Source organism: Perca flavescens, chromosome 5 (genome assembly GCF_004354835.1).
Source record: "Perca flavescens isolate YP-PL-M2 chromosome 5, PFLA_1.0, whole genome shotgun sequence".
NCBI lineage: Eukaryota > Metazoa > Chordata > Actinopteri > Perciformes > Percidae > Perca > Perca flavescens.
In genome coordinates this window covers 4143052-4158064 of record NC_041335.1, presented here as the reverse complement: position 1 = coordinate 4158064, position 15013 = coordinate 4143052, and the positions used below count along the sequence as shown (strand labels likewise).

General features: G+C 40.7%; 1 protein-coding gene across 1 annotated transcript; it reads right to left on the bottom strand.

The window, feature by feature from the left end:
- Positions 1 to 1489: 1489 nt before the first annotated feature.
- figla (folliculogenesis specific bHLH transcription factor) lies at positions 1490 to 14367 on the bottom strand. Its single transcript, XM_028577869.1, is given in 6 exon segments — positions 1490 to 2323; positions 8028 to 8180; positions 10554 to 10643; positions 10769 to 10915; positions 13929 to 13967; positions 13969 to 14367. Coding segments are annotated over 6 exon segments (606 nt in total). The 5' UTR covers positions 14131 to 14367; the 3' UTR covers positions 1490 to 2308.
- Positions 14368 to 15013: the final 646 nt, after the last annotated feature.

Sequence of the window (15013 nt, the reverse complement as noted above, 5' to 3'; positions counted from 1 at the left end):
TAATTTATCAGTAATGAATTACATTATATAAAACATAAGATTCTGCATAAAGAGTACTTTTGATACTTTTCTTTAGGTTAATTTGTCTGAAAAATGCTTATGAACTTTTTACTTGGGCAAACATTTTGAAAGGCCTCTTACCTGTAAGCGAGTATTCTTATTCTGTTATTTTTACCTCATTGGGAAAAAAAATCTTTATTACCTAATTACTTCTTCCACCACTGCAAATTTAAAAGTGTTTATACAAATATGGACATGGATTTAATAAAAAAAAAATGAGATTAGTACATGGGTAGTAGTAAACATGAAACTTGAAATTAAAGCTTTTAACATGAGACCGCTTCATAAACACAACATTCAATTATATGGACAAATTCACTTTATGAGAGCGAGAAATATAACACAAAAGTTGTCCTCCTGGTACAAATTTCTTCCTTCAAAAGGACAATTCACGAAAGCTTATAATAAATTCCATATTTATAACAGTAGTCTTGGTACCATGAAATTGAATGAGAAGGCATCTAGACTAAAAACAAAAAACAAACCCTTTCAGACAGAAATCAAAAAATAAAAACGGAAGCTATCTTTTACATTTTATTAAAGGGCTGCCAAGGACACAGTTTGTTAAATAAAAATAAATACATTCATATTTACTCAAACAAAATGTTAATTTCAAAAGTTAAATTAAACAACAAATAAAATAGCATTTTCTTCAAGATTTTCCTTTCTTCAACAGGCCCCTAAAAAAAAGAAAATTACCTTCTCTAAAATAGCAGTTCCTTTAACACAATTACTACACCGAGTGACTTGTTGATAGAAATAACTTATCTGAAAGCTTGTTTTCCCCTCCCCCAAATACACTAAAGTGATGCAGGAGTTTTTCGTACACCATGAGGTCCCTATAAGTTCTGGTTACAGGTGCAGCAGAGCACACTACTGATCACACCTAACTGTGATGCTGGACGCCACAGACTTGATACATTCTACCAGAAGAGGGCGCTGTAACAATGCATATCAAACCAGTGGAAACATTACTCTCTGTCTTTTCCACTGTGCTCCAGTGTTGTCAAAAATCAACCATTAAACATTTAAAGAGGTATTTATTATTTCTATATGCAAGAGTCTAGTGACCTGAGCAAATTGCCAGTCACACCCAATTCCAACTTGAGCTGAGGTCTAATCAGCCAGAATAACTGAAAACATCTGTGGCAGTGTGCTGGGCCTGTAAGCAGTGGCAGTGTAGTGGTGGCGGCAGGAAGATACCTGGATTTAGGCATGCGTTCCATTTACCTCGGAAGTCTGGAGCCAGAGCTGGGAATGACGTCACCCCCGGGTTAACTGCGTTCCAGTCAAACAAGTCGCAGAAACAGTGGGGTTTGCTCTAACCAGGTTAGCCATTGTTAGCAATACCAGTTGATAATGCCACATTTCGCTGTATTTTGTGCTTACAAACAGTGTAACATCACGTCGACAGATAGAGGATGGACAGTACTGTTTGAACAACTGGTTTAATGAGACACAAATAAGACAGAAGTGCTAATAAACGGTACATTACTACAGCGTTCGCTACTGTTGACGATTGAGCAGCCATGTTGGATTTTGTGGTCGGCTTTGTTCAGGGTACAAGGTTCTCCGACTTTCCGAGTAGGAAATCCGTCTTCAGGGGGTGTTTCCATTTGAAATTTCCAACTTGGAACTCAAAAATTCCGACTTCCGAGTACAAATGGAACGCACCATAACACTAAAAAAATACAGTTCAACATTTACTCTGGTTGTAAATCTGAATTAAGTAGCACACTAAAAAAGGACACAATGTTAAGCAATAGGCCTTTTCCACAGCAAAGTGCAGGTCTTTCTAATAACATTAACAATGGCTGTTCTATTCCAAGTGTCCCAATAAGAAGGAACAGCAAGACAGTGAGCCAGTGTGAACTATACCAGGACCCTGAAAGCTAAATGCTATTCAGTCATTCATTTTTATTATTTACCCATGCTTTTCCTACTGTGACATGAAAAAAAGTTCTCCAGTGAGCAACATCTGTGCTTGTTTTGTACCAATTGTCAATGGAACATTTCATATAAATGACGACAACCTTTCAGACCACATGGGGGCAACATTTGTCCTACTGTGTTTTGACATGATCATTTACACAGACTAGAATTTTAATAATCTTCCCCACTTTTGGTATGATTTCAGCAATCTGCATAATACCTGAAAATGTACTTGTACTGATTATTCAGATTTGATATTCATGTATTAAACATATCCAACCTGACAGGTTTCCAAAAGTGGTCCAAGCCATCTGCTCTAGGGTTGAGACATCTGTTGAATAAAGAAGATAATGTCAGTGTTAATATTTTTTCCTCATGAAATAAAAAGCACAAATAACCACTACCCTTGCCAATAATAAAACATTTTTCAGTTACTTGAGGATAAACTGGTCATGATAAATCTCTTGCTAAGGGTTAAACTTTTCACTTAAGCCAGATTTCCTTATCTGAGCCAAGCTTTGGTTTTACAGTTTGTAATGTATACACAATCACACACACCTAGACCAACAGCTATTGTGACAGCCACAGTAAGCTTATAAACTGAACAGCACATCACACCAATGGAACAATAGAACAGTGGTCTTGTCTTGAACTAAACCTCTTAGCCTTGATTTATCCAATCAGATGACGAGGTACTTGTGAGGACAGTTTGAATGCCTCGGATGCGAGAGCTACACTGAAAACAATCAAATGCATTGTCTTGATTGCCAGCTGTAATTGTATCCCATTTCTGTCAAATCATTTCAATTACAAATGTGTTTGATTGCATATTGTTAAAAATGTCTGTAATAACTCCTGTATACATATATGAAGGCTGTAGGGGTGTCACGATAACAAAAATTCAGTAGTCGGTGCCAATACCAGTAATATAACATGATTCTCGATGCCGATTTCGATCACGATTAAAAAAAAAAAAAAAAAAAAGGATTTTCTAAGATTCCATGTACTTTAACTTGAAACATGAACATCTTTATTAAAATATTTGAAAAATATCAAAATGTCATAACAAGACAAAACGTGCAATGGAACATAGAACATAATAAAGTGCAATTAATGGTCATAGGTCAAGTGCAACAACTACTGTCCCCAGACCATAGACTGTATATTTACCAGTCCCTCCAGAAAAACGCAATTATGCGATCGCATAATTCAATGCATAATCTGCCAAAGTCCACATATTCATGCGGGGGCCGCATTTTTTCAAATATGCCGCACTTTCGCCGCATAAATTGCAGATTTCCGCGCAAAATATGCAGTGCTTTTTTTTCTCTTTCATCAAACCGCAGTTTTTGCTAGTTCACGCAATTTTGTTGCATAAAATTGCATAAATAGCCCGCATATTCCATCGCATTTTTTAAGAAAACGGGCCGCATAATCAAGGATTTTTGCCCGCAACAATCACAAAAAAACTGCATTTTTCTGGAAGGACTGATTAACAGTCTATGCCCCAGACACATTCCAGACATTTTTTCAAAACAGTGTTTCTAACAGTTGCATGACCAGAGACGCTACAAACCACGGGTAAATATTGGAGATGTACAGTACAGGCCAAAAGTTTGGACACACCTTCTCATTCAATGAGTTTCCTTTTTATTTTCATGACTATTCATTGTAGATTCTCACTGAAGGCATCAAAACTATGAATGAACACATTAAATTATGTTCTTAACAAAAACTTGTAGGCGCAGCACCGATGATGCCTGGCATCGGCGCCAACGGTGCCTATGGTGCTTCAAAAAAATGGGCATAGTCAGTGTTTTGTCATTTTAGAACCGGAAGGTATCGCAAGTATCGGTTCTCGTGACATCCCTAGAAGGCTGTCTGTCTTTATGCTCAAAAGGTTAGACCATTTGTCTACAACTGATTAAGATTTTGCATTCACATAGTCTATTACTGGAATAATTTAATTAAGTGAGCTCGTAATTACCAAAACATAATTAATTTTAAACTCAAACTCATAAAAAGCCTGGCATTGACATTTTAACAATTGGTAACATGGATTTCTCAATACAGAGTTCACTTTTTAAAACGTTATTGTTTAACTCTCTACACAGTTAGCACAACAGAAGACAATGTGGACTAAACTGTGGATTACATTTCATCCAAATTGACTCAAACTTAACCCCCACCAACACAAAATTACCATAAATGAAACTGCAACTTGCTACATTCTGCTTCATCAATAAAGGAATAAAAATAAAAATGCATAAAACATACAACACTGAGCGCCTCTTTTTGTGTTTCCTTGACTTCTAGTACTTGAAGATTCGTGCCAGATGAGGAAAGGGGACCTTTTGTAATGGTCAGTGTAGCATTTCACCATTTTCTGCCAGTCAAAGAGAATGAGTCACTTTTCCTTCCACCTGGCTATCCATTCCTCAGCCCCACAGAGACATTCTTTTTCTTCGGGAAGTGGAAATGTTATGACCACCAGCCACATGAGCGAATGCCAGGTGCCTGGACATTACAGGGTCGTCTGTCTGTCCATGCGGTCATCTGATGGCATCAGTATTGACCGGTTAAAAACGTCTCGTAGTTGCATAAAATAGTAGTCCAAATCGGTGTTTTGGTACAGCTGGTATTAACACCTGATGCGAAGTGTAGACCTACGGGAGTACACATGAAAACCCTGAACAAGCGGAGTCGTTCGGCGCCGTCTTTCTGCTGTGCCCCATTCACGTAGTGTCACTTTTTCACTATGAAGGTTCAACTGTGCAATTTATCCGCGGTTCACATGTATGCACAAAATGTTTTGATCAATGTAATGTAGAAAACATTACACTTCATAACGTTTTGTATCCATAACACGATTGTATTATTGTACAAATCAGCACTAAAAGCAGTAGCCTTTGTAAGTCAATCCTACATTTTCAACTTGGGAGAAAAACGTGCTCCTTGGGGGAAAAAAGTGATTATAAGCCCTGTTCATAGGCCTTATGATTAAACAACTGGACTTTGGGATCAAGTGTAGTCTATCTGGGCCCGTGTCCGAGATGTGGAAGCCCCCTTACTGGAATACTGAATATATTGATATTCCTTTATATTTTGAATTGTTACCTGCCACCAGAATTTTGTGATTTCCTTGACATAATTATAGCCGCTTTTACAATCAATTAGTGCCTAAAAATGTATCAGAATGCAGGAATTGAAGTCTTTTACACTAAAAAATTCTAAATCCTTGCTGACATATCTGAAAAATAGACAATCCATGCAATAAAGAAGTGCCCTCTTTCTTAGTGTAGTGGAATCGTCAAAATCCTTGCTGACATTTACTGAAAAATAGACAATCAATGCAATAAAGACGTGCTGTCTTTCATATTGTAGTGGAATCGTGGTTTATGCTAAATAAATAAATAAATAAATAAATAAAAGATACATATTGTAATGCTACCTACATATTGTAGTGCTACGGTTGGTTTATAAAGCACTGAATTTCTGATCTGCTGCTACATTATGAACCAGAACCTGAGTTGAACCTGAGACTTGTATGAAATGTTTTGGTTGCATTAGTGCATTTTGGATGTGACATTGCATTTTGTGCAGAGCTGCATGTTGGTAAAGAGAACGGTCTGAACAGTTTTGAAAAAATTAACTCAGTACAAAGAAAAGTGTGTGACCAACTGTAAAATGGTTGAAGCGCCAGCAGGCCACGGCGTTCCATGGCAGGTTCAGCCAAGGCAACAGTTTCGTCTGTAGCAGAAAAACATTTTGACAAGAGGATTGTAAAGGAGTCTAGATTGCACGCAGCAGGACAGGAGCCTGTTGCTCTTTGCACTACGCTTTTCGTCACCAGGGGCGTGTGCCAGCTGATTCTGCTTGAGTGACATGCGAGCACTCAGCGTTCAATTAATCTTCTACACCCCTGCCACCCCTTATATAATAAGAAGCTATACTCTTTTAATGTCTGTGTCTTCATCAGTCACATGTTTTCATGCAAAAGGAGCTTTACAAATCTTAGCTGAATATTTCATGACTGCAGTGTTAGAGCCTACATTATATGTAGATTTGGAAGGTCATTTACATTTAAAAAGGTTGTAAATCTAGTTCTTAAAGTAAATTTTAACACACCACACCACAGTCAACTAGCCTGACAAGCCAGACCCACATCAAGATGTGGTATTGGACGTCAGTGTACGGGCTTATCTGCTAATGTAAGTTGCCGACCGTTACCTTGAAACCATCCAGCATATAGACAGTACCGTAGAATGATTTAGCATCACTGCGGCGCTCATTACACGTACAGTTTAACAACAAATACAAAACAATAAATACAAAACAACAAAACTAAATGCTGAGTGAACATTACTAGCTAGGTTTTTCATGTTGGTTTTGAGCGGTATGCACCCCCACTAACCTGGAAAGTGTTTTGAAAACAGTAACGTTAATACAGCGCGTCGGAGGAATACAGCATTCTCCTGCAACGGGAGTCATAGGGACCGTCACAGCAGCGTTCGCTAACATCAACTTCTTGTCTGATAAACAGTAAATTCATCAAAGTCAGCGTGCCCAACACTATTTTCCAATAGCTGTCAAATTTCACAGGACCTGCGTGAGTGCAGATTTCATGTCGTGGCTTTTGTCGCTGTTTATCACTTAGCTATTGAGTGAAGTAGTACTCGCCCTGTTGTTTATTTGGTTAACATGACTTCGCGAGTGATTACATCCTGTCACTGTTCCAGTTGCTCTGCTCACCCTAGGGGGAGAGAGAGAGCGAATGACAGGGTTAAATAATCGTTTGAGACAGCCTTACCGTATTTCAATAATTTAAGTGTATGTATTTCAACTAGCTAACAGGCTAGAAACAAATATCTATGACCCATTGTGTTTGATAATCCAAACAAAGACCCGTTTCTTGTGGTGGTCGTCCTAAAATGAGCCGTGGTAAAAGTTAATATAATCTGTTATAATCAAGGAGTTGATAAGTAGACAGAGTTAGCTAGCACAGCTAGCTAGTTGAAAAGGTGTCTACATCCCCGCCCGAGCTGTATGCTGCTTAAACGATGTTTAGCTACATAGCAATTCCTGTGGAGAATTCAGGGAGCAGCAGGGAGCAGAGCAGACGTAGTAACGCGGCTCGCAAAGCAACTGTCTGAAAGAGTAAATAAAATGAGCTGGTTTCACCATGGAGATGGGAGAGATGGTTAGCTTGACCACAGTCAATGTTTCAGTGTCAGTGTAATGTTAGCCAGCTAGTGCGGTACGTATAATTGCACAAATCCACAATATCCTCCTATGGATAGGTTGTTTTTAACCTGAGGCAATATGTTATGGGTTTATGTTTAGGATGGAAGCACAGTAATTTCCACAAGATCTCAATTGAGTTAAGTTCTTGTTAACACTATGTCACATCCCCTTCAGGATGGAGAACTGTGTCTTGACATAATTTTTGTGTCACAAATACGATGACAATTTAAGGTGCTCTAAGCAATGTAACGCATTTTTTAGGCTACAACACTTTTTGTCACATACAGCAAAGCTAGCTGCCTGTCCCCTGAACACACTGTAATAAAACGTGGTCTCTGCAGACAGCCCAGGCTCCACAAACGGCAACAAAAACAAACTGCGCCAACCTGCACCACCAAACGTAACAAACAGTGTTCCAGCCAATAATAGACAAGGATGTGGGGGTGGGGGTTGGGGGTTTAGTGCAGGGGAGGGGACGGGATGAGGAGGAGGGAGGGGCGAGCTTGCCTCCGTTTTGTTTGACAATACTTTGAACGTCAAGAAGTGACTTCATCCAACATTAGCGCACCTTTAATCAAATACACACATTAAGTGTAAAACCCTAGAGGGAGAAATGTATAGCCATGACACATCTATTAAGTTTTCTGAGTCGTGACCAACATTAACAGTCAATCTTCATAATTGCTGTACTACAATAGCTCCCTTGCAAGCGTCAGAGGTGTAGCTGGAGTGCAGCTGACAAACATCAAGCATAAAATTAGGCAGAATATAAGGAAAGTGAAATTAGTTACCAAAGTCTGATCAGGTGCTACTTGAATGATGAACTGGTATGCAGGCATCACACAATGTTGCAACACCAGTCTGCTCATATCTCCATCCTCAGATACCGGTTCCGGGGGCATCGTGAAACCATCTTCCATGCGCTCCTCTGACATGTTCAGCAACTGTGAAAAAAAACAAAACAAAAAAAAGCATGCAAGTAAAAACACAATAAAATATAACCTATAACCCCCTACTATTAAATTATCACCTGCTTTAGACTTTAAAAGTGAATCCATGACAGGTACAATGAATTAAACCCTAAATTTCACCAGGTGCATCTGCGCTGCGTTCAGCAATAGCCACCGCTCAAGACAATGCTCGTTATTCCACCAGCCGCGACGTGCGTCCCAGAAGCGAGTGAGAAGCGGCTCTCCGCTCTGCTAAAAACGTATGGACGTTCAACAGCGAATGGTAAGGCTTGAGTCGGGCAGGCAAAACACTCCACTTCCGCAGCTCCCGGTGTGGTATGACGCATGGCGGAAGACGGAACAAAACCTGAACACGGGCGCATCCGTGCCTGGTGGAATTTCGGGCTAAGGCAAGAAAAAGAAAAAAAAAAAAAAAAAAAAAAAAAAAGCATAAGAAAAGATAACCTATCAAAACACCGTTACTTTAATCAAAATATGGCTCAAACACTGGTTGTTTTCATTTTCAATGGAAAAGCGTCTAAGTTAAAGTTGTTAAGTTATCGCCTTCACTCTACACAAACACCGGACTGTTATACAGAAATTTACCACTAGGTCTCCACTTGGCTCAGCCGCTCCCGAATGAGAGGCTTCCCACTTCCCCTCATCCCTTAATATTCATAACACCATCTGTCGCAAGGGACCACTTGGAGAGCTGAGGGATAGTGGGCAGGGCAGGAGCGGTGGATTAAAACGGAAAGCACCTGCCCTTGTTCACTTTCAGCCCCAACTGTACAGATTTACAGCCAGTTGTAGGCTTAGCGCTCCTGCTTCAAGTGTGTTTAATTTTCTATCTCATTTTTGTAATAATTATGGCATTCTATCCCCGTTTTATGTTCATTCTATGTCTATTTATGATTGACTTATTGTAAAGCAATTTGTGCTGCATTTCTTGTATAAAAAGGTGCTATACAAATGTATTTTATAAAAGGTATTACTGTTATTATTGTTCTTTTTGCTGCTTTTTACAAAGACTCATTTCAATTAGGCTTGGTAATCAGCTGCATGACTCTCATAACTATTATTGCTATGGGTTTATAATAGCTTGCTAAAACTGAATTTCCTCCATGCATTTACAGATAATCTTGGGAATAGAGAAATCTCAAGTACATGTACAAAAATCTAAGTAAATATTAACTGATGTTATATTAACCTACTTTTTTCAATAAAATATCAAGCTGTCAATGCTTAACAAAACTATCTGCTAAAAAGTTTAAATGTATATAATTATTATTTTTTGCATAATTAATGAATTAGCATTTTTCCTCCTGTGTAGATTTGTAGAGTCAAATTTAGACTGTAATTGAACATTCCAGTCACCCCCACAGATTCTAATTCCTGATGATTCTTGAATTAATAGATTAATTATGTTTAAAAAAAAAAAAGATCTATCTTGCCCTGGTGGCATGTACACATTTAGTAGGGTAACTTCTTCTTTTGTTCTATTTTACCTTTAATTAGTATAAAACGACCTTCCTTATCTTTGACTTCAACTGTTAGTTGGAAGTTTCTTTTATTAGGTAATAATTTAGCCACACCCCTCTTATTTCCTGATTTATGGAAAGAGTAGAATGTATTCACAAACCCCATCTTTTTTAGTTTATCGTGCTCTGCATCTGAGAGATGCGTCTCTTGCCAATAAATAACTTGCAAACGTTGCCATTTGATTTTTGCAATGACTTTGCTTCTTTTCACTGGATTACATAGCCCATTCAGATTAAGTGATATTATCTTATATTCCTGATAATGCATTTACATTGTCTTACTCTGTTCCTGATAGCCCACTGTAAACTAAAACATATTGCCCTTGTAACTAGATGGAAACAGTAACAAAGATATAAACTTAACCGAACAGAGTAAATATAATATAAATATACAGTAAGTAAGTAAGTATATATATACACTCAAAGTATTGTTTATTTAAGCAGAGTCTGGTGAATTTGGCGATGGAGATTCTAGAGCTGTTTCTGGTGAAACAAAAAGAACCTTAATCTTTAACAAAAAGGTCTATCTCTGTAGCGATTCTTGACATACTGTTGTCAGACACTTAGAGCAATAATCTGAGCCGGTCAGTGAAGACAAAAAAAAGCACTTTTAGTGGACTGAAATTGACGATGCACATTTGCAATAGGGTTTTCCAGCCTGGACTCGCTCAATACTGGACCAATTCAGATGTGTTTGCATAAAAAATAAAACGATTAAACTTATACACCGGACCAGCAAACCCAGAAATCCACCCAACACTGGTTCACATAAACTAAACTGTGTCACACCAACTTCACTGAACTGTGGAAAAAGACAAAAACTTACATCATCCACTCTCCATAGGTCATTGCCCAAGCCGTCAGTCTGACCATAAGTGATTGCTTTCTTTAGGAAATCAGTCCCACTGCCACCATCCTGAGAAATAGAAAATAACACTAATCAACATCTCAAAATAAGTGGCAGTGCTGACCTTGGAAAACGCAGGGCCTAAACACAGGACACTTATCATTTGATAGAGGCCTGATGAATACAGTACTTACACTGGCAGTGTCCTGCAAAACTGCAACAAGTAATCGAATGTATTCCGTTGCAGCTTTGAGTGTGTCCACTTTACTGGGCTTCCGGTCAGGTCGCATTAGTGGCACCATTCGCTTCAAGCGGGAGAACATGTGGTTCAAGTTCCTGATCTGCACAGACAAGAAGCTGAAGTTTCATATTAACTATACACCAGATTAGATCATCAGATAATTCTTTCGGAATTATGTAACCATCATTTAAACAAGGCAAAACAATGAATAAGAACATGTACAATTTTATAGCGCATGAAGCAGTGACATTTGTTTTCACTTCACCTTTAATTGCTGACATTATGAGCCATAGGCGTAATATACAGGGGGGTTACAACCCACCCTCCCCCCCACCACAATAATCAAAACTGGCCAGTGCAACCAAAAAAAAAAAAAAAAAAAAAAAACTACTAATTTTGTTCACATAAATAAAGACAATTGCTCAATAACTTGATGCAGAAACGGCACTAACTTTTGCCGAAACATTCCCCAAAATGCAGGAAATTAAGCGTTTCGTATGCTCAAAATTTCCATCCATCAATCTTTGTCCGCTTATCTGGTGTCGGGTCGCGGGGGGACCAGCTCCAGCAGGGGACCCCAAACTTCCCTTTCCCGAGCAACATTAACCAGCTCCGACTGGGGGATCCCGAGGCGTTCCCAGGCCAGGTTGGAGATATAATCCCTCCACCTAGTCCTGGGTCTTCCCCGAGGCCTCCTCCCAGCTGGATGTGCCTGGAACACCTCCCTAGGGAGGCGCCCAGGGGGCATCCTTACCAGATGCCCGAACCACCTCAACTGGCTCCTTTCGACGCCGAAGGAGCAGCGGCTCTCTCCGAGCTCCTCACGGATGACTGAGCTTCTCACCCCATCTCTAAGGGAGACGCCAGCCACCCTCCTGAGGAAACCCATTTCGGCTGCTTGTACCCTGGATCTCGTTCTTTCGGTCGATCGAGAGCTTTGCCTTCTGGCTCAGCTCTCTTTTCGTCACAACGGTGCAATAAAATGAATGTAATACCGCACCCGCTGCGCCGATTCTCCGACCAATCTCCCGCTCCATTGTCCCCTCACTCGCGAACAAAACCCCAAGGTACTTGAACTCCTTCACTTGGGTGTGTCTCATTCCTTACCTAGTAGGCACTCCATCGGTTTCCTGCTGAGAACCATGGCCTCAGATTTAGAGGTGCAGATCCTCATCCCAGCCGCTTCACTCTCGGCCGATGATGCCATCAGGACCACATAATCTGCAAAGAGCAGCGATGAGATCCCCGGCCCACCGAACCGCAACCCCTCCCCACCCCGACTACGCCTCGATATCCTGTCCATAAATGTTACAAACAGGATTGGTGACAAAGCGCAGCCCTGGCGGAGGCCAACCCTCACCTGAAACAAGTCCGACTTACTGCCGAGAACCCGGACACAGCTCTCACTTTGGTCGTACAGAGATTGGATGGCCCTGAGAAGAAACCCCCTCACCCCATACTTCCGCAGCACCTCCCACAGTATCTCCCGGGGGACCCGGACATACGCCTTTTCCAGATCCACAAAACACATGTAGACTGGTTGGGCATAGTCCCAGGCTCCCTCCAGGATCCTTGCGAGTAAAGAGCTGGTCCGTTGTTCCACGACCAGGACGGAATCCACATTGCTCCTCTTCAATCTGAGGTTTGACTATCGGCCGAACCCTCCTTTCCAGCACCTTGGAGTAGACTTTACCAGGGAGGCTGAGAAGTGTGATACCCCTGTAATTGGCACACACCCTCTGGTCCCCCTTTTTAAAAAGGGGAACCACCACCCCGGTCTGCCACTCCTTTGGCACTGTCCCAGTCTTCCACGAAATGTTGAAGAGGCGTGTCAACCAGGACAGCCCCTCCACACCCAGAGCCTTGAGCATTTCTGGACAGATCTCATCAATCCCAGGGGCTTTGCCACTGTGGAGTTGTTTGACTACATCAGTGACTTCCACCTGGGAAATTGACAATGATCCCCCATCATCCTCCAGCTCTGCCTCTAACATAAAGGGCGTATTAGTCGGATTCAGGAGTTCCTCAAAGTGCTCCTTCCACCGCCCTATTACCTCCTCAGTTGAGGTCAACAGTGTCCCATCCTTACTGTACACAGCTTGGATGGTTCCCCGCTTCCCCCTCCTGAGGTGGCGAAGGTGGTTTTCCAGAAGCACCTTGGTGCCGACGGAAAGTCCTTCTCCATGTCTTCTTCAAACTTCTCCCACACCCGCTGCGTTGCCTCTTTCACGGCAGAGGCTGCAGCCCTTCGGTACCCTGCAACCACCTCCGGAGTCCTCTGGGAGCCGCTGAGATCTCAAAATTTCATCTTTGCTCAAAAGTGGAGATCTCAGCGGCTCAGCCCCCTCTAATGTTGAACCCAAAGTTATGCCCTTGGAATTATGAGCTATAATGGTTTTGCAAAACCTAGCACATCATGCAAAAGGAATACAAGTACTTGTTGGTCCTGATTTGATCATAATTCACATTGTGCAGTTTTTTAATACAGCACATAAATAGGGCTCTGTACAAAAGCTGCTGCAGCAACGCAAGCCAACACAGGTCTTCAGATGCTACTATAATAGACTCAGTCAACCTTTGACAGTTGCATTTCAAACCGTCATAGTCAACTGAGTGTTACCAGCCCCTTCAAATTAACAGTACAAACCATTGCTTTCACAATATTATAATGACTAATATCTTCCAGACAGTTTCTCAATCTTCAATTTTGAGAATGAAAGAAAAATCTAGTCTGCCTACTCCCACTTAGTGCCAAACTGTATAAAATTTTAAGGTTAGGCTTACGCCAAATACAGAAATTAAAACAACATTTAGGTCTGTATGTGTACCTAATATTGTCCACGGGTAAATTATGCGTATTTAACAATAATGTTGCCCGGTCTTAACCAGCTTTAAAGCATTTACAGCTAGCTAGCTACATTTCAGGTCAGGATAAACAGAAGAAAGCTAATTTACGTGCGAGCAAATGTTAGCTAGCTAGCTAACTTAACAGAGTTTGACGTGAGTTTCTCTGCTCAGGGGGACTGAACCTGCTTACCCTCCTGTCATTTACCAAACTATCAAACATTTATTTATCCGTGGTTCATACAGTGTACTTTCCAATGAACACTCACTCTTAGTCGTTCCTTGGCGTTGACCAATTCCCTTTTTTTTCACAGTTTCATGAAAGTCCTCCGCGACAAAGTATAAGCCGTCCTTTCCTCGTCTGAACTTTTCAATGTTGCTATATGCAGGGAGTGCAGACTCGCCCGTTAACCGCTTCAAAATATCGCTCATTAATTCCTCCTCTGGCACCTTCATTTTAACAAGTAACATATGTGAGACTCGATAATCTGTTGCTTCTGTAAATTATTTTTAATTTCAAGTCATGTTCTCAAATAAAGGAATCGAAGGAAAGAGAAGAGCTGCGGGAGATCGCAGGACCACACACCTGTGCTACGTGCTTAATTAGGCCCTGAAGAAACTGAAGCTGCCGCTGTCCATCAAACTGTGAGTTGAATTAAATCCTTTTACCGGTCAGCTGTGTTCAACTACAGAGACTACTTTCCTTCTGGTATCCACATTTTTTTTTTGTGTCAAAACCTGTTTATTCCCTGTGTTATTTGCGGCAAAAGTAAAAAAATAAAAATAAAAATGCAATATGCAAAACAAAGCATTTTTGTGGAGGCTTTAATTAGCTTATTAACACGATTTTGGTACTTCTCATCTGCCATCGCAAAACTATCGTGAAACCTGCAGGTCAAACTTGCTCAGTGGGTACAGTAGGCCAGCGGTTCCCAAAATGGGGTCCGGGGACCCACAGGGGTCATTGAGAAATTTCCAGGCGACCCCAGCAAAAGGGAAATAATTTATGTTTACTATAATTCCAGCTATAAGTCACGCAATGACATAAATATAATATATGACTATTTTGGTCATGGGTTTCATAAACGTTTTGTAATAAAACATCTCAAAGCAAAAATCCTATCAGATCTAATGGGGGTCTGTGGTCTAAATTGTGTCAGTTTAGGGGTCCTTGACAGGAAAAAGAATGGAAACCACCCAGGCTTCCCAGTTTTGGGAAATTGTGTGCTTTCAAATATATTTAAAGCTACAGGGCGTAGTTTCCCCCATGAGGAATTCCAGGTAATGACAACAACACTGTCAGTGCATCCACATGACGCAAGCCTTCGGCGATTGCTCACTACCCCCACCCCAA